Source organism: Myodes glareolus, chromosome 13 (assembly GCF_982192425.1).
Source record: "Myodes glareolus chromosome 13, mMyoGla1.1, whole genome shotgun sequence".
NCBI classification, from domain to species: domain Eukaryota; kingdom Metazoa; phylum Chordata; class Mammalia; order Rodentia; family Cricetidae; genus Myodes; species Myodes glareolus.
The window spans coordinates 11,479,919-11,498,067 of NC_142038.1; the positions used below are offsets into that span (position 1 = coordinate 11,479,919).

General features: G+C 48.2%; 1 protein-coding gene across 4 annotated transcripts in view; it reads right to left on the reverse strand.

Annotated features, from left to right (window-relative positions):
* Window positions 1-216: 216 nt before the first annotated feature.
* The window catches only part of St8sia5 (ST8 alpha-N-acetyl-neuraminide alpha-2,8-sialyltransferase 5), a 72,594-nt gene continuing 54,661 nt past the window's right edge, over window positions 217-18,149 (reverse strand). For 2 of the 4 annotated variants that reach the window (XM_085676400.2, XM_085676401.2), the window contains 5 exons: window positions 16,764-16,850; window positions 14,857-15,004; window positions 12,703-12,815; window positions 10,779-10,871; window positions 217-6,423 (listed from right to left, as the gene is read on the reverse strand). In XM_085676400.2, coding sequence (XP_085532526.1) covers window positions 5,955-6,423; window positions 10,779-10,871; window positions 12,703-12,815; window positions 14,857-15,004; window positions 16,764-16,850 — 910 coding nt within the window. In that variant the 3' untranslated portion in view covers window positions 217-5,954. The remainder of the gene's footprint in view (window positions 6,424-10,778; window positions 10,872-12,702; window positions 12,816-14,856; window positions 15,005-16,763; window positions 16,851-18,149) is intronic. The other 2 variants (XM_048419475.3, XM_048419476.3) reach the window with 1 other exon arrangement.

Genomic DNA, 18,149 nt, shown 5'->3' on the forward strand with positions numbered 1-18,149 from the left:
ATGGGCCTGGATCAGAAGACTAGACCCTCACCCAGGTGGACAAGTAGGTCCTCCCTGTGCTAGACGGTGTGTGCAATTTTTGGGTTCCACCCTAGCACCAAACACAGAGTGACTTTACACAGATCCCAAGCTCCAGAATTACTAGCCCCTTAGTTCTGATTACAAACACACTCCAATCCTAAATGTGATGAATTTGTAATTAAGATACACTAAGTCTAAATCCAAGAAGTCTTTTACTTTGCCTTGAAAAATATTTCATGATGTTTATTTTTTTCCAATGTTCAAAATATGCAGATGAGGAAATGCTGATGGTACTTTAAAAAAGTCTCACACCTGAATCAGATGTTTCTAGAACAATCCACCCACCAGAGACAAAAAAAAATGCAACAGATCAGAGCCACAGACCAAAGGACCATCCAGGACAGTGGTTTCCCCAAGTGGAGTCCCTAGGTCACCTTCAGCATGTCCCAGGATACCAAATGAGCTTGAAGCCCTAGGAGCCCAGGTCCCATTCCAGATAAACACACCACATAGAAATATCATGGAGTAGGGTCCAGGAATTTCAGAAATCTCTTCAGAAGACCCCTGTGAGACAGGATCAAGATCACTGCCTTGCACAGCATGATGGCGCTCAACCACTATGCTGGGAACCACTTGAACATCTTCGAGGGACCCTGGGAAACGTCCTCTAGTCTACCGTGTTTGTCTCTGGAAGACGAGGGCACGACAGCAGGACCACTTACTACAGAGCTCCAGGAAATCCGAATGTGCACAAGGGTTGACAGCCACAGTTCGGGAGCAGACAGAAAGCCTACCCCAAAATTGTTGCATGGCCTCAGGCCAAAGAACCATCTCCTGGCTAGGAGGAGGCAGTCACTGATTTCTGGAAGTTGTCGTCAAGTTAGGTGATGACTGTGGCTATTTTTCCTTTTGTCTTTGAAATGGGAAAAAATGTCTACAAGAGATCATGCAAGAGAAAATAGGAACAGACCAGCGAACCAGTCACAAGCAAGACAGCCGAGCTCACTGGCAAAGCAAGCTCAAGTCTGCACTTGCTACCAGCAAAGGGGCTCAAATCATCAGACAAACACTATATGGTTCCGTTTAGGTGAGAGTATCAGAGCAGCCAGATTCAGAGAGACAAGTGCAGATTGTGAGGGGCAGGAAGCGGGGCCCATTAGCATGTCACAGGGTTCGAGCTTTCATTTTATAGAATGAGCAGTCTGGAGGTTAGTAACACAGTGCAAATGTACTTGAATTTTGCTTAAATTCACTTTTAAAATTTAAGACACGCTCCCTATACCCCAGGCTGGCCTTGAACTTGCTATGTAGCCCAGACTAGACTTAAACTCCTGGTCATCCTGCCTCTGATTCCCGAACGCTGCAACTGCGGGTCCCAGGATTACAGGCACCAGTCATGAATGTTCTAACACCACTGTGTGGCTTTGTGTCAGTGCCAGGGCCACAAAGATGAGCTTGGTTCCAAGCCTTCCCCCAGAGAAAAGACAAGCCATCCACTGAGAGTCTTGGGACTCTTAACTGTGCATTCTGAGGGAATCCTGAGGGATATCCCCATGCTGGTTGACACAGACGCACAGAGGGCAGAGTGGGTGGCCCACTCCATAGAGGGGATGTAGCAGGAGTCATACCCTGAAATAATTTGCAGAAGTGACCAGATAAGAAGAGGGGGAAGGGGCAGAGGAGTGGGACCATTCCAGGCATCTGAACCTCTTGCACAAAAGCACAGGACTAACAGAAGAAGGGAGGCCCACAGAGGCAGGAGGGTCTCTAGAAAGAGGGAGAGCCTGTTTGTGGCATGGCCTGTATGGTTTGACTGAAAACAGACAAACAAAACAAAAACTTGGACTGTGTGGTACCAGCAGCAATGGGTCTCACAAAAGGTGTTTTGGGATGCTAATTCTTAGAATAAATGAGGATCCCTCAAAAAAGCCCAAATTATAGCAGCCGCAAAAGCAAGTGCAGGGAGGGAATGAATGCCATGGATATTTGTGCTGAAATTGAGAACCAACAAGCAGTGTGGAGAAGAAAGATGTCTGGGCAGAGAGAGCCTGTGCTTATCCAATGTCTGCACTGGTAACTGTGCCAAGCATTGTGCAACACCATTAAACTTACTCCTGGAAACACCAATGGCTGAGGTTCTTGTCTGTTTTAGATGTGGAATCCGAGCCTCCAGCAGCTTCAGAGACTCCCCAAGGTCACAAATCTACTAAACAATGGAAGAGTCTCTGAGTCCAGTCTCTTCTACCTGTGTCAGTGGAGGACAGACAGGCTGAGGTCTGAGATGCCACGCAGAGGCAGATGCTCGGAAGGCCCCAGCGGACATGCTTCTGTGCTCCTGGGGAGGGCTAGCCTGAGGTGAGAACAGCAAGGATTGGTGGCTCTCAGGAGATACAGTTGCAGCAGGAGTGCTGCTGTTGAGAAAGCCCCAGAAGGTGTTGCAGAGAATGAAGGATGGGGAACGTGCCGAGTGACATTGCGAGACTGGGCCGTATCAGGAAGAAACAGAGCAGGAAAGAACTTGAGGACCTGGAGCCAACCTTGTCAAATATAACATGGCTGACAAGGATGAGACCTAAGGCAGAGCACCTTCTTTGGCAAAGGCTTGCTGCTCACCTTCAGGGTTCAGGTTTGACCTCTTTCTCGTCCTTCCCCTTCTTCTCCTCTCCCTGATAACTGGGAACCTGGCCCTGAGAGTCGTCTACACATTGAGCTCCTGTGAGTGTTTGAGAAGGGTTTCTTTTAGCATCAGTGTGTCCACATGATGGCGAGTGTCAGGGGGCTTCTTCACCCATCATGTATCCCCTGGCACAATGGGTGTACAGTAATACATGGCTGGAACCGATGGGCAAGCCCTGCAGCCTCTGTTTTCTTCCCAGACTCAGCGACATCTAGTGTTGTTTATGCCTCTCTGAGGCTGGGCAGAGAAGTTGTCACAGCAGTATCAGAAGGTTCCAGAAGCCAGCCTGACCTTGAGCCTCCTCCCTTCTGCCTGCCTAAGCACTGAGTCACCGACTTGCTGCTGCTGCTGCTGTTGCTTTACTATCTTTCAAGACTGGAACTGCATTTAGCACAGAGGAAGACACAACAGCTGAACAGCTACTTGGTTCATGGGGAATTGCTGACCTTAAATCAGAATTTAACTGGTGGTCTGCATTGTGGGACAGGATGGGGCAGAGAAGTTCCAGCATCAATGTCTAAGTCTCTCTGGACCTTTGATAAATGCTACACCTACTGACTAAGGCAGAAAGCATATAGCCTGGAAGTCAGGGGACTGGGTGAGGCTCAGGGGAACCTCTAACTTGCCATGTGCCCTGGGGCGAGTTAAATAAATAAATTAAATAAATAAAACAACTCATGTTGTTATTTAACATCGACCCTTTCCAGGCATCTTTCCTTGCTCCTTCTTTTCCAGGGCAACGGTGCACCAGGCATAAAGACTGTTATAGAGGTCGGGGCTGGAAAGAGGCTCTGGCAAGCAGCCCTGGTTTGGAGTGCAGTCTGTGGAGCTCCGCAGAACCCTCCCACCCTCCCCTGGAGGCCTGGCCATGAGCAAGTGCCCAAACCACTAAGTCTCAGCCCTTCACCTATACCCCAATAGCCTCTTTACCTGAAGGGGTCTTGGAGCGATGGTGGGATACTGTGACGGGGAAAGTGGCCGGTGCAGGGCTACCCAGGAGGGCGCGACGACACAGTAGCTTTCATAATAAGGACCACTTACTTAGATCCACACATCCTGGATGTCCCCCAGCAGTCACTGGAGAGACCCCACGAGTCCTTTCTCAGCCTCTAATTGAAGAGATAAGGAAACTGACACTCTGAGGGACAGGAGGAATCTGTCTTGAAATCCAGAGGCAGAAGGACCACTATACGCCAGGAGGATGTCCTAACCCCCTCATGCATGGGCATGGGGAGATCTGGATGAGCCATCTCCAGCTCCTATGGGGGCTCCGGCTAGGGCAGGTTCTGAGCAACCTCAAGCAAGGGAGACCCTGATATCTGGCCAGGCTGTTGCCCACCTGCAGTACCCTATTCCCTGGGTAGAGGGCTTTGTCCCTGGCAGACAGTCTGACGGCTGGTGTCACTTCTTACTAGTGGGACAAACCTGTCTTTATGAAACCTTCTAATTCTGACACTCCATGGTTTTAAGAACTGGATTCAGTTAGGTGTGGACTCGGTTAACTTGGATCATTCTTAGAACTCCCTCCTTGGCAGAAGCAGCCAGAGCCCAGGAAGTCATAAGCACATCTGCCTTGTCCTTGTCCACTGCTCCCGGCCCATCCACGTGTGCTGCCCTGAGTGCTTCTGCAGCTGCAGCTGCTCCAGGACCTCACATCCTTGCAGACTAAGGTTCGGGTCCTCCTGGGGGCCTCACAGTTGAAACTGGGTGTGGGATGAGCTCCAGGCACCTACAGGCCAGAGTCCAGAGGAAGAAGGCTCAGAAAATAATCAGAGGAGAGAGCTCAAGTGGGCCAGAAGCCTCAGGGCCAGCTTGCTCCTCAGCGGGGCCTGTTCTGGCACCTACAAAGTGAGGTTGGGTGGAGGGCCTGGGTGTGATTTTCTCATAGCTGCTCCTCAGAGTGGCATGCCGGGCTGAAGTGTCGATGTGCTCTGTCTGCTCCTCTGCAGAAGACAGAGGTGACACCTCCATCAGGGCATCGTCCCCAACCCAAACACGGACCAGATCAGAACAGGCTTCTCTAGAAATATCTAAAGAAGGGAGGGAAGAAAGTCAGGATGGGACAGCAAGAGGAAGGAGAGGGGAAAAGACAGAAGGAGGGCATTCAGGCTAAAGTCTTCCCCACACAATCCACAATTCCACAGGCAATAATCCACCAGCAGTGACAATGGGCACTATCACATTTAGGGTAAAAACACATCAGAGGAAGCAACTGGAAGGAGTTCCAGATATGGATGGCATGTGAACCTTTCAGCCTGGGAACAGCTGGGTCCCCTAACCCCAGGCCTGGTGAATCCCTGTGTCTGAAAACGGCAGGCATGAGCCTTATACGTGCCATCTTCCCAACAGAAACAGCAGGGACATTGATGTCAAAGTCCCAGTTAGCTGCCATCCGCCAGGCTCACGTGAGGAGGAGCTTTCCAGCTGACACCTTCCTATTCAGGAACACAGTTTAACAAGATTCTGCAGTATTTGGGGACATAGAGAGGAACAGATCTTTATAAATAACTCCTGATTAAAATGGAGCTGAAAATAGGGAGACAGAACAGGAAGCAAATTGCTAAGCACTTATTGAGTCGATAGCATTGGCTTGGAGATCTTAGTGCAAATGGCTGGTCTGGTTTATTTCCTTCTTGTCAAAGGTTAAATGCTGGAACCTAGAGGCACCGAGGCTGTGTGTGTCCAAGGGCTATTTTTAAGAGGTGGATGGCTCTTGGCTACTGGAGTCTTGGGGTGATGCTAACACAGGCCTTGATGAGCTATCCCTGAAGCATTTGAAGTTCAGCCAGGTAGACCAGGATGCTTGGCCACTGTTTGTTCCCTAGAAGGGCTAGCCTCTGAGCCCTGAGATTCTAGATGGTGATTCATGGCTGAGTCTCTGGTATGAAACTTGGGCAGCCAAATGTCCAAACGAGACCTGGACTGTGCTCTCTCCTGTAAAGGGAATGGCTCACCTGCAAGTCTGTTCTCCGCAGGGCCTGACTTAGCTACAAACAGGCCACCACAAATGTGTTCTCTGGGAAGCTGAAACTGAGTGGATGTGTGCTTATGAGGCCCCGACCTTGGAGAGAGGCCCAGGAGCTAAATGGAGGCACAGGATGGAGGCTCAGGACAGAGCTGACGTTGCATGGGTTCTGTCCCTGACTCCCTCCCCAGGATCCAAAGACAAACCCTAAATCCTTAGGGAGCAACAATGGCAGGGCCAGGGAACCCTGAAGGGAGGCGGATGGGAGCTGAGACGCCCGTGATGGGCCTGTCAGCCGTAATTGCAGGTGCCTGTGTGTACTTGGAGGATGCCACGGCTGTGCAGGTGAAGGAAGGCAAAGATCTCAGAGGGCATGGCGTGGAAGCCGGGTTTGGGCTTGACGTTGTCGTAGTAGTGGTGCATGATGTGAAAGCCTGAGGGGTTCATGGGGAAGGCCCAGAAGCCAAACAGGTGCACCTCCTCACAGAGCTCCAGCGCCGCGGTGACTAGGATGAGGCCGCTGCTGATGCGCTTTGCGCGCACGCCCAGGTTGAGCCAATAGCGCGAAACGCTTAACAGGTATAGCGGGTGGAAGAAGTAGACCTGCTGCGGTGACCCGAAGTCATCCAGCAGGTACTTGACACGGAAGGACACAAGGGTGTTGCGTATGGTGTAGAAGGCCGGCAGCAGCACCGAGGCGTTCTTGTACATCTGCAGCACCCTGAAGAAGGGCCTCCGCCACTTCTCCAGCTTGTGGAACCTACAGGGTGGCAGAGTGGGCAGCGGTAAGCTCTGTGCATCCTCGCAGCCCACCCTCCCCGCCTCATCCCCTGCTCCAGCCCCAACCTACCCCACCCTCTCACCTCACCCTAACACCCCCTCCCCACCTCTCAACTCCCACGTTTCACCCCTCCCATCCCAGCTCATAGAGCTGCCTAGCTTCCCCTCCTCTGCTTCCCTTCCTACCTTTACATATTTATTATTTGTTTGTTTGTTTATTAATGGAGGGGGCACATGCCATAGAGCATGCTTGCAGAAGTCAGAGGATAACCTGACAGAACTGGCCCTCTCCTTACATCATGTGGGCCCTTGTTGTGGAATAATCTTTTTGCACACTGTGAAGTAGTATCACTCTGATTGGTTTAATAAAAAACTGGATGGCCAATAGTTAGGTAGGATTTCCAGGCACAGAGGATGCTGGGAAGAAGAAGAGCGAAGTCACAAGGAGAGGTGGAGGAAGTATGACATGTTAGAGATGAGATAACAAGCCACAAGCCTCAGGGCAGTACAAAGATTAATACAAACGGTTAATTTAAGTTATAAGAGCTAACTAAAAACAAACCTAAGCTATCAGCTGAGCTTTCATAATTAATAGTAAGTCTCCATGTTGTGACTTGGGAGCTGGCTGTCGGGACAGAGAAAGACTTGCTACAAACGCCACCCAGCGTGGGGTACACATGTCCACACGAGACCTCAGAAAGCTTTAAAAAATGTTCCAAACATAAAAAAAAAAAACAGCCAAACACAGCTTCCTGGTCCTGCAGTCTCTTGTGCAGGCCATGGTAAAGAGAAACATCTCCTAGCCGCTGCCTGTGGGCTCAAGCCACCAGCACCCCATGAGCTGAGCTGCGTGCTGGTTGAAGTTTAGCTCATGTAGACACAAAAGGTTACAGATGCGCAGTAAGGCAGATCCAGACAGGAAGTAAACCTCCAAACAAGTTACAGTGTGTTTTTAAAAAATGTGTTTAGTCTTTAAAAAAAAAAGAAAAGAAAATAGGTAATAGGTATAAATAGTCATAAAAATAGTTTATAAATAATAAGATAAAATCTTTGAAGAAAAAATAAAATAATGTAAAAAGGAGACCCATATAAAGATGGAAGATACACAGTGGTCTGGATCCTGTATAGTGTTGTGCTGACTTTAAAGTTTTTGAGTGTTGATGTGCAAACAATAGCTGCTGAGAGACACTGGATCATAAAAACTATAAAATTAAACCAATCTATATAGTCTTAAAATGTCTTAACTTCAAACTGGAAGTTAAAAAAATATGCTACGTTAGGGAAGAGGTTATGCTTTTGCTTCTACAGAAAATAAAAGGCTGTGGATTCCTTCAAGGTTGATAGAGACCAGGTTTGATCAGGGAAGATTCCCTAAAATCCTGGCCACAAATATAAAGAAATAAACCTAGAAAAACTATAAGATAGGTCACATATATTTTACCAGCTCAAACATAAAGAAATAAACCTAGAAAAACTATAAGACAGGTCACATATATTTTACCAACTCAAACATAAAACAAAAAAAAATCATCTTTGGCTGGCTTGTATACAATACACAGTCCATGGCTGCGTTAATGCAGTTACATATGTTACCTTTGAAAGTCTATGTGTTTTCAGAACAAGGGGCCCAGACAGCACTGAAAACAGGTGACCCAGGCAATCCGGCCTTTCAGAATGCCTCTGTTATAGTTTCCTCAGAGTTCTGCATCCAGAACAGCTTCAAGGCTGCTGGCTGAGATGGTCCAGTCTCACAGACTCTCCTAGCCAGGGTTTCAGATAAGCCTTGTGCTTTCTCATTGCACAGAGACTGGACAACAAATGCTACAACTAATCTTCCCAGGACTTGATCATTATCTCAATTTTCTCAGGTTCCCTAAAGAAACCTTCATCCCCAGACAACAAGAAGCAGTCTAGAGAACACAATATCCATATTCCCAAGAGGTGGGTTGGGTGGTTTTTGGTAATTAGATGGGTTATGGATGTGTGTTATTGTTTAGGAAGGATATAGGAATATAGGATAAAAGACAACAATTAACCTCAAATATTTTACATTGGTATATATTTACATTTATATAGGATAAAAGACAACAATTAACCTCAAATATTTTACATTGGTATGGGTTTTGGTATATTGATACAAATTTAAAGTTATTTTTGTTATACTGAATGTATGTTTCTACTCTTGTTTGGGATATTGTATTTATGCAGCTTGTTTAAAAATGTAATGTATAATTTTAAAAATACAAGTTAGTAGTTAGTCATCTATAGTAATCAAACTTATAGTCATATTAGTATATTTTCAAAGTTAAACAGATATATTTTAAATAGATTGCTTTCAAATACTTCAAAGACCTAAAGGATATGACATTCAAGATGTTTTAATAACTTGAGACTTTTTATGATTGTGAGACATGTCTGCTCCTGGCAGCACCAATCTACTTCAGAAAAGGATAATGAACATTGAAGAACCTCCAATTGGAGTTTACTTTCTTTGTGGCAAAAGCTAGCCATCTGGGCAAGAAATTGCCCTTGCATTGACTGCTAACAGCCAATCCAACCTAGACAAACAGGACACACAAAAAAGGCAATGCTGAACTTTTCCAAGACATGTTAAGTCAGTCCTTCAAGATTCCTGATTTACAGAAAAGTCTGTCAGACATTCTAGATTCGTAGATTGAAGGTGGACACCCCAGTGTTACAGAAGAACCTTGTGTGACTGTTCAAGGCAGAGAGATACCTCTGTCTTTTTGGAAGTGGTTTGCATCGCAAGTCCCGTTTACTCAGGTAATATTATATCCTTTGGGGTCTTTGATGGAATTGAAGACTAGATAGTTATAGTTATAGTTTCCTTTAATTATGATAGAAGAGAAGATAAATTAGGTACAAAACTTTGGACTCATCAAGAGAGGATAGATAATGGAGTGTTTTCTCTAGATTTGCCAAATAAAAATGGACTGGGCATCATAAACATAATTCTTACTTGATAATTGTTCTTATTGTATATAGTTTTACTATGTTAGAGTTAAAGCCTTTCCTTTTTATTTAGACAAAAAGGTAAAATGTTGTAAAATAATCTTTTTGTACATTGTGAAAAAGTGTCACTCTTACTGGTTTAATAGAAAGCTAAATGACCAACAGCTAGGCAGGATTTCCAGGCACAGAGGATGCTGGGAAGAAGATGGGTGGAGTCATGAGGAGGTGCAAAGGAAACATAACATGTTGGAGATGAGGTCACAAACCATGAGCCTTGGGGCAGCACATAGGTTAATACAAATGGATTCATTTGAGTTATAAGAGCTAAAAACAAGCCTAAGCTATCAACTGAGTTTTCGTAATTAATAATAAATTGTAATTTAGAAGCTGACTGGAAGGACAGAGGAAGATTCACTACAAGCCCTGGAGTTTGAACTCAGGCTGTCAACACGAACAAGAAGAGCCTTTGACCCCCTGAGCCATCAGATGGCTCTCGAAGATGGTATTTTTTGATAAATGGGCACAGGAAAGGAGGCAATGTGGACTGAATAACTAGTGTGGGGCTCTGGGGAGACAGTGGGCTCAAGTCAGAGGATCAGGGCAGACAAGGAAGGCACAGAGGCTGTGCCTCCTAGTGGAGCCTCACACTACTCCCCTGTTGTTCGCCCTAAGACTGGGAGTGACCATCTGACCCAGCCTTCTGGCCTGGCTAGGCCTCTCCTTGGTATCTTGGCTTCTACCTACACACCCTTTCCAGTGACCATCTGTCCCTCTGCGGTTCTCTCTGCTCTCCGAAGGCTCTTGGCTATTGGCATCTGATGCAGTTTGGTGACTCCTCCCCTTCTCCTGTCCCTCTTACTCACCCCTCCAGCCAGGCTGATGATGTGCAACATTGGGGTTTCAACACACTAGTTCCTGCAGACCCCTCAGGCAGACCCACAGAGGGCCGTCAAGTGAGATCTAAGACCTTTGCATGATCAAACCTCCTACCTGGGCATGGACACGGCCTGTCCCCAGCCCCCCTGAAAGGCCGCTTTCCACCTCTAGGTAACAACTGCTCAGACCTACACTGCCCAAAGAAACCCGATGCAGGCCCCATGTATTGAATTAACCAGAAATGAGGAAAGTTATTAAAAATAATGTTCATATTTTACTTAATGAAATATTAAAATACTATCATTTTAGCCTGTGATTAATGTAAAAATCAATGCGATGTGTTAAGTTTCTTTGACACCCGATGAGCGCTTCATGTAGACAGTTGGCCCATCTCAGTCAGGACCAACCATGTTCCCAGTGCCCAGTGGTTGTAAATGACTGGTGACCACTAACAAGGAGTGCAGGTCTAGAAAGAGGACCACTGACCTGTCAATGATGATGCTGGGGTTCACGGTGACTACATCTGTCTTCTCCCCCACATCTGTGGCATACTCCCCTGAAATAGGGGGCAGGTTGCACCTGCAGAGAGACAGCCTCACATAGTTAGGTTGTCAGCCATCTTCCGGTGACTGGGAGGTGGGAGGGGAAAGAAAGGATATGGTACAAGTCAGAGAGGCCACCAGTTGGGCAGAACAGCTATGGCTGACTAAAGCAGAGGTCCTTCTGCCCTTTATCAGAAAGGAAGAGCAGGAAAAAAAAAAAGAAAGAAAAACCCTCCAATCTTTGGTCTCAATGAAGTTACAACCATGGAGATATTGAAACTACCACTGAAAACTGTCCTTGAAATCTGTGGTCATCCCTGGGTCTTTAGGAAGGTATGGCATTAAGAAGAGAGATACAGGAGCATCCCCTTGTCTGGGGACTCAAGGTTTCTCTGAGAAAGCGTGGATGAGCTAAGGGCAGGAATTAGCAAAAGTCTGCTGGCAGAAGGATCAAATAACCTGTGAGATATTCAAAGATACAAGGTTGCAGAAGGGCGTGCAGTATGACCTGTAGAAAGCCCCTGAGGTAGGAATGTGGGGTCACCAAGGCAACAAAACCCTAATCTCTAAAACTGGGTAACAGGAGCCTTAATTGGCAGAAGGGACACTGCAGCTGAGAATACGCTAAGGATCCTGAGAAGGGAAGGCCATTCTGGATTATCCAGATGGTCCAGGGAGATCACAAGAGCCTTTGCAAAGAAAACGTGATGGCAAGGAAGGTGTTTTAGAAAAAACAAATCCTCACAGGGGCTCGGTTGCTTGGGTTTTTATTAATTCCCGACGTAGTCAAGTTGACAACCAAGAATCCACATCACAAAAGGAGACAGGAAGCACGTAAGGTGGTGTGGGGGCATGTGATGTCAATCCAGCACACAGGAGGCTGGGCAAAAAGGTGGCAGTTTGAAACCAGCCTGGGCTACTAAGTGAGAACTTGTCTTTTAAAAAAGAAGGGAGAGAGGGAGGACGGGAAGATTGGGGAGGGGGCAGTGACAATAGAAGAGAGAAAGAGAGTAGAAGATGCTACGGTGCTGGCAGCTATGAGCCAAGGAATGCAAGCAGTGTCTACAGCTGCCCTAGAGAATTCAGGAAGAGACGAGGTCCTGCTGGCACCTTAACTGCACCCCAGAGTGTGTGACTTTAAACCCTGTCTGTTCCAAGCCACTGGCTTCCTGGTAATTTGTCATGGTAGCAGGGAGAAATCCCTATACCCCCAAATAAGGCAAACGGAACAATAAAGTATCTATGGTTCCAGTCTCCATAAGACAGACAATCTAGTTGCCAGGTGCCAAATGTCCCCTGAGAGTGACACCAAGTTCTTTAGGAGGGGGGAGGTGAGGGCATCCCAGAAGAGAAATGGTGGCCAGAGCAGCTAGTGCTCTCCGCTGTTGAGCCGTCTCTCCAGCCTTTGAGGTTCTCATTTTCAATTCATTTTCCCTGCCTGGGATGACGTGGAAAGTAAGGATCCCCGCGTGGAAACAGGTACATGTCACACAAGAAAGGAGAAACGCAGAGAGCCTCTCCAGCTCAGTTAGAGCCTGGCTGAAGTCACAGGCGTCCCTCCTCCCACCAGGGCTTGCAGAAGGGGACAAGTGGGGAGTCTGGGTTGACTACAGGACGTAGTCTTAGGATCTCCCATCCAGAATGCCATTAGTTCATCAAATCCCCCTACCTCCATTTTGAAAACTAGAAACTACAACCCCAGAGTCCAACAACCTGCTTGAAGGTATAGAGCTAGAGAGGTTGGGGTCCCCGGATAGTGAAGGTGGTCTTCAGATGGCAGCAGAGAACAGGGACAGGGACAATGTGGGAGAAGGACTCATAGAGGAGAGCCACGGAGGCAGCAGATGCACCTCCAGGAGCTCCCTTACCGGAAGACAAAGTCGGCACTGTTGATCTCCTTCCCACAGCCACTGTTCTTCAAGATGCCTCCGTTGCCCACCACGGCGCACTTCTTAAACTGAGATCGGTAGTAGGGCATTTCCTGTAGAGGCACATACACGGTGTCACAGCCAGTGCCCCCCCCACACACACACTTCATCTGAGGTTTCACCCCTGCCCCCAAAAATATCCCCTCTGTGAGCGCTACCTGCCGAGGCAGCCTTGTCTGACCTGTGAGAAAAGGGGAACTCTACCTGCAGATGAGGAGGGAGCAAAAGAGACTCCTGCATTGGGTGACCCCTCGCATTTCTGTCTGCAGGCCTGCTATGACGCCAGCACCCACCAGCCAACCAATCGCTGAGGGTACCACATTGCACCAAGAATTAGCCTCAATCAGAAGGAGCTGTCGTGGCCCTCTGTGATGCACTTGAATCTGTGACTCGCTTTCCCTGCGGGGACAGGTCCAGGGGACCAGGACAGGGAGAGCACTGGGGTCTCAAAGTCAATGGGGAGAGAAACGGAACGAGCCACAGTAGTCTTAGGAAAAGTCATTGAGGGTTTCTTGTGTTTCCCATGAGTGTGTCCTAAACAGGTGCAAATCAAGAACTTTCTGGAAACAGTCCTTCCTAGGCTCCCTCCAATAGCCACAGAAACAGAATCTCTGGGTGGGCAAGGGGCCGGAAAGCTGGCCATTTAAAACCCCAGAGACATTGCTATGTTATGGGAGGGCTGGAGAGTCATGGCCATGGGCCACATCTGGTCTACCGCCTGTTTTCGTATGGCCAGCAATCTGAGAATAACATTTATATTTTTAAACGGTCTGAAGCCATTCAAATAAGATACATGACGTGTGAAAGCTACATTCACTTTCCGAGGCTGGTGCCACTAAGACGAAGCCTCCCTCTTTAGTTTACTCGTGACAGTGACTACTCTCGTGACCACTGTCATGACCACTGCTGCGCTGGGACCGTGGTGGCAAGTAGTGATGGTGATGATGTCACCTACAAGGCTACTTACTATCTGGTCCTTTCCAGAGAAAGGGGTGGAGACCCTACTGTATCTCCTGACCTCAGCAATTCATGCCCTGGCTCTCCGAGGACCTGCAAGCCAGCCCAGGCTACGTCACATGCTGCTGTGACCTGCTTAAGATGAAAGTTTACCTGCCACACCTTGCAAGGCTCAGCTAGTGAAGGTGACTCAACCCACTGCGCTGTGACTTCAGCTCATTCCCTGAGCTCAAGTCTTACTTGATCACTCTGGTACCAGCAATAAGATAGACACCCAGAGAGACTCTGTTTTCATCCTGCTAGCACCTCCCCGGACCCACTAAAACATGCAGGGCACCCCAGAGCTCTCCTTCCAGAACATAAGCGTGAACACACCCTTGCCACCCGCCTCTCTGCTGAAGTCACAGCACCTCAGCATCACAGAACCATCTGACCCAGACAAAAATATAATTCTGCATCCCTTTCTCCAAGAGTTCAGAACTTGGAGCTAGCTATCAGCCTCGGCGATCTGAAGGGGCCATAGATGTGGACCCCCCCAAGGGCAGAGAGCAACTATGCTATAACTGACCAGCCCACCTCCAGACAACATCTCTGATATCATAGATGTATTATTAGTAGTTAATGGCTGCTAGGGAGGGAGAGACATTTTCTTCAGCAACCTCAATAAAACCCATTGCGTTACAGAGAAAAAAGGGATGAGAAGAGGCTCATTGGAAAAGACAAGGGGCATGGGAAGGGAATAAGAGAAGGTGGTGGTAGAAGTGGTGGGAATATGGCCAAAATACATTACAGCCATGCATGAAAATGGCATAATAAAATCAATCATTATGTGTAACTATTAAATGCTAAGAAGAGGCATTCTTACACAATGATCCTAAGGTTATCTGATGTGGCTGACATTCAGGCCTGGCTCTGTCCTGGGCCTGCTTTCTGGTGTTCATACGCTTTGAATGGTTTTTCTCTTGTGCCTGCCTTGACTGAGTGATCAAGATATATATAATTAATCCCTCTTCTAGATAGCTGTGGAATGTCATCAGCACGCAAGGACAGAGGCAGAACTTTAACCTATTTTTGCCCCCAAATCATACAAGCCATAGTTAGCTGGCTCCCTCCCAGACCACCATGTCGGGGACATACCTTGGGAAACATTTGGAAGATCTCCTGATTGATGTGGAAGAAGCCGCTGGATACCACCTCATACCTGAGATTTGTCTCAATAGGAGTGTTCTTCTGAGTGGTGAAGAGAAAGCCAGGGGCGTTGCAGCACTTGGACAAGGTGGACCTGCTGGGCATGGAGACGGGGGTGACACTGGGCAGAGCAGAGAGGGGCCCCTTCCTTTGCATTCCATTCCCAGACTCACTTCCCCCCACCCCCAGCATCCTCCTAGCACCTGGAGCTCTCTGTCTCTTTAGGGCCCAGGTTCGCTGCCTATTGGAAAGCTCCGGCAGCCATACTTCCATGATAGCTCTTGTCTTTGAAGGTTATGGCACATGCTAATCACATGCTAACCCCCGGCTGTTAGTTCCTGCTACAGAAGCAGCCTGCCTCACAATTCAGTTATACCATCTAGCCTTCCTACCGCCAGCTCTGCGACATGTGCACCCCTGAAAAGTGTTCGCCAGGCACAGCTTGATCTCTTGCTTATCTTGCCTCTCTTCTTCCTGTTGTCTCTTCCCCACTCCCCATCTGTCTGTCTGTCTGTCTGTCTGCCTCTCTCATGTCCCCACTCCAACATGGCCTTTCACTCTCTCCCTCCCACCTCCCCCAATAAACCTTTGGCGCTAACTCTGTTGTTCATGGCACGTTTACTTAGTGGCATATCTTGGCAGGGACTGCCCAAAGGTACCCACCTCACCTTTTCTTTTCTTTTTTTCATTACACCTGCCTTCTCAGGCTGGAAGGAAACCAGGTACCAGACCCTACACCTCTATGAACCTCACATGCATGGTACTCATCACAGGCTTGTTCAAACCACCTTCTGCTAGCCACATCCGCCAGGCCTTGACTGACGCCCACTCACCAAAAGCAAGACACTCCCGCAAAGTTCACTGTTCCAGGACATGTACTTCTCTCTCTCCCTCTCCCTCTCTCTCTCTCTCTCTCTCTCTCTCTCTCTCTCTCTCTCTCTCTCTCTCTCTCTCCCTCTCTCATCCAGCAACCTGAAGCCAGAGCTCTCTAAGGTCTCAGCCTCTATGACCAACACCTAACAAAGATCTCCCCCTTATCACACAAAACCAAGGTCTGTATGGTCACCCAAAGTGCCATGTTTGTCTGTCAGAAGCTGACTTAGGGCAAGGGCAGGCCCAGCCTGGGGACACTAGGTTGGTACCAGATGCCTTCCTGCAGAGGGTGGAACATGACTCCTGAAAAATGCTCCAGGAATTCAATATAGAAAGAAAAGAAGGAGGGAGGAAGGAAGGAGAAAGAGTCCTGACATTTTGGTCTCAGTAACACTCAAGGCTGAGCTGCAGAGGGATTAAACCACAGATACCAGATTTAAGTGGGGGATGGGGGGGAGAGCCCGAGGGAAAGGGGGCTGCTGAAGCAACCTGTTTTTCTCTCTTCTCCAGGACTTTCCAAGCAGACTTTCAAAGGGTTAGGTCCTGGGCAATTTTGCCCCCTGCCTTGGAAACTAATGGGCTCTGACGTGGCCATGAGCACAGATCACCACCTTCTTGAGTTACCCTGGAGTATACACAGCTCCAGGCTCAGTCCCCTGCATTGTCCAGGGAGCCCTGGGGAATGGACCTCCTTCTCCACGAGCCTTGTGATGACACCTACACACACACACACACACACCCACACCAGCCTGAGCTACTTGTGACAGCCCCAACCTTGTAAGGCTAGGGCAAGGACCACAGCAAAGCATGGGGCTGCTAGCTGACCAGGTGCTGGCCTTGCCACTTGCTCACATCCCTAAGGCCCTTAGGGCCAGCTCTAGACAGATGCCCACTGAGAACCAGGTGTTACAGGTGATAGATATGTGAAGAGGTGGCAGTGAGGACCCACACCATGAGGAGGGAAGGCAGACGGCAAGGCATACTTGAACAGGTTGGCTTCAGAGGTGTCCATTGCCCAGTTGCATATCTGGAGGCGCTTCCACCTGTCAAACAGTTCAGACTGCTTCACCCTGTGGGAGCAGTGGGCAGAGAGCAGATAAGAAGGTCAGGTTGCACCACGTGTCACCCCTGTTTCCAAAAACCCTCCTTTCCCCTTCCCCTGTACGCCATATCAGCTGTCGGTGTGTTATTTCCCTGTGTGCCATATCAGCCCTTGGTATGTTACTCCCTCTGTGTGCCATACCAGCGGTCGATGTGTTACTTTCCTTACTCTTGATGTGAGGGCAATTCCAAGGCAAGCACAGAAACCCAGGGTAAGCTCCAGGGTTATTCTGTCTCTGCCTCTATGCACTGGGATTGCAAGTGTGTGCATGGTGGTGCTGAAACTGCCTCCGTTAAGGACCCCTTTCAGATCCAGAGTTCTGAACCTGTGAGTTCCGAAAGGCTCCCATCCAGGACCCCAAGCAGGGATGCATTGCCTAGCCCTAAGCAAGAGAATTCCTGGCCTGCCTGGGCCAGGGTGCAAGGTACACTCTGTCCTGCATTTCCAGTGTTTGTGAGACTCAGTGAAAATAAAGCTCCACGGTCCAGTATCTCTGGAAAGTAATGTGTGCAATATTCCTATCTTGAAAAGAAACAATATAGGAGAACCTATTAAATGATCCAGGGAATCTCAGGGTAAAAGAAAGTATTAGACTTTAACTCAGCTTTTCCAAATACATTTGCTCATAAATTGGGATTAAAAATATTTTAAAATTGGGTTAAACTGTAGGGAAGTCTCATTTTTATAGAAGTCTCATGTGGCATCACATTGTGCTAGAGTTCCACGGGACATACTTCGGGAAGCTGTTCCCCTTGTACATATTCTTCTCTCGTTTGATCTGCCTCTGTGCCCCACTCACAAAGGGCGAACACTGCAGAAATGTAAAGAATCTCAACCGCCTGGTGACCATAAGAAGAATCTCTTAGGTGGTGACAAGGGCTGGAATAGCTCACTCCACACATGCAGACACAGGAGCTCGGGAGTGACTTGTCCCTAGTGGCATAGCCTGGGAATGGGGAACATGTTAACTGCAAAGGGAAGAAATAACTAAGAAGAGGGGAAGGCGATAGGGACAGGGCAGAACGTGGGTGGCACAGAGGGCTTGGCCTTCAACGTTAGACACTGTCTAAGGTGAAGAAGGTGAGGCGGGAGGAGGTGGTGGCTGTTGTTGATGTATGGTTTGTTTTCTATTGCTATGATATAGACTGGACAAAAGCAGCTTGGGGAGGAAAGGGTTCAATTCATCTTACAGTTCCGGGGAACAGTACATCACTGTGGGAAAACAAGGCAGAAACTCAAGGCAGGAGCTGATGCAGAGGCCATGGAA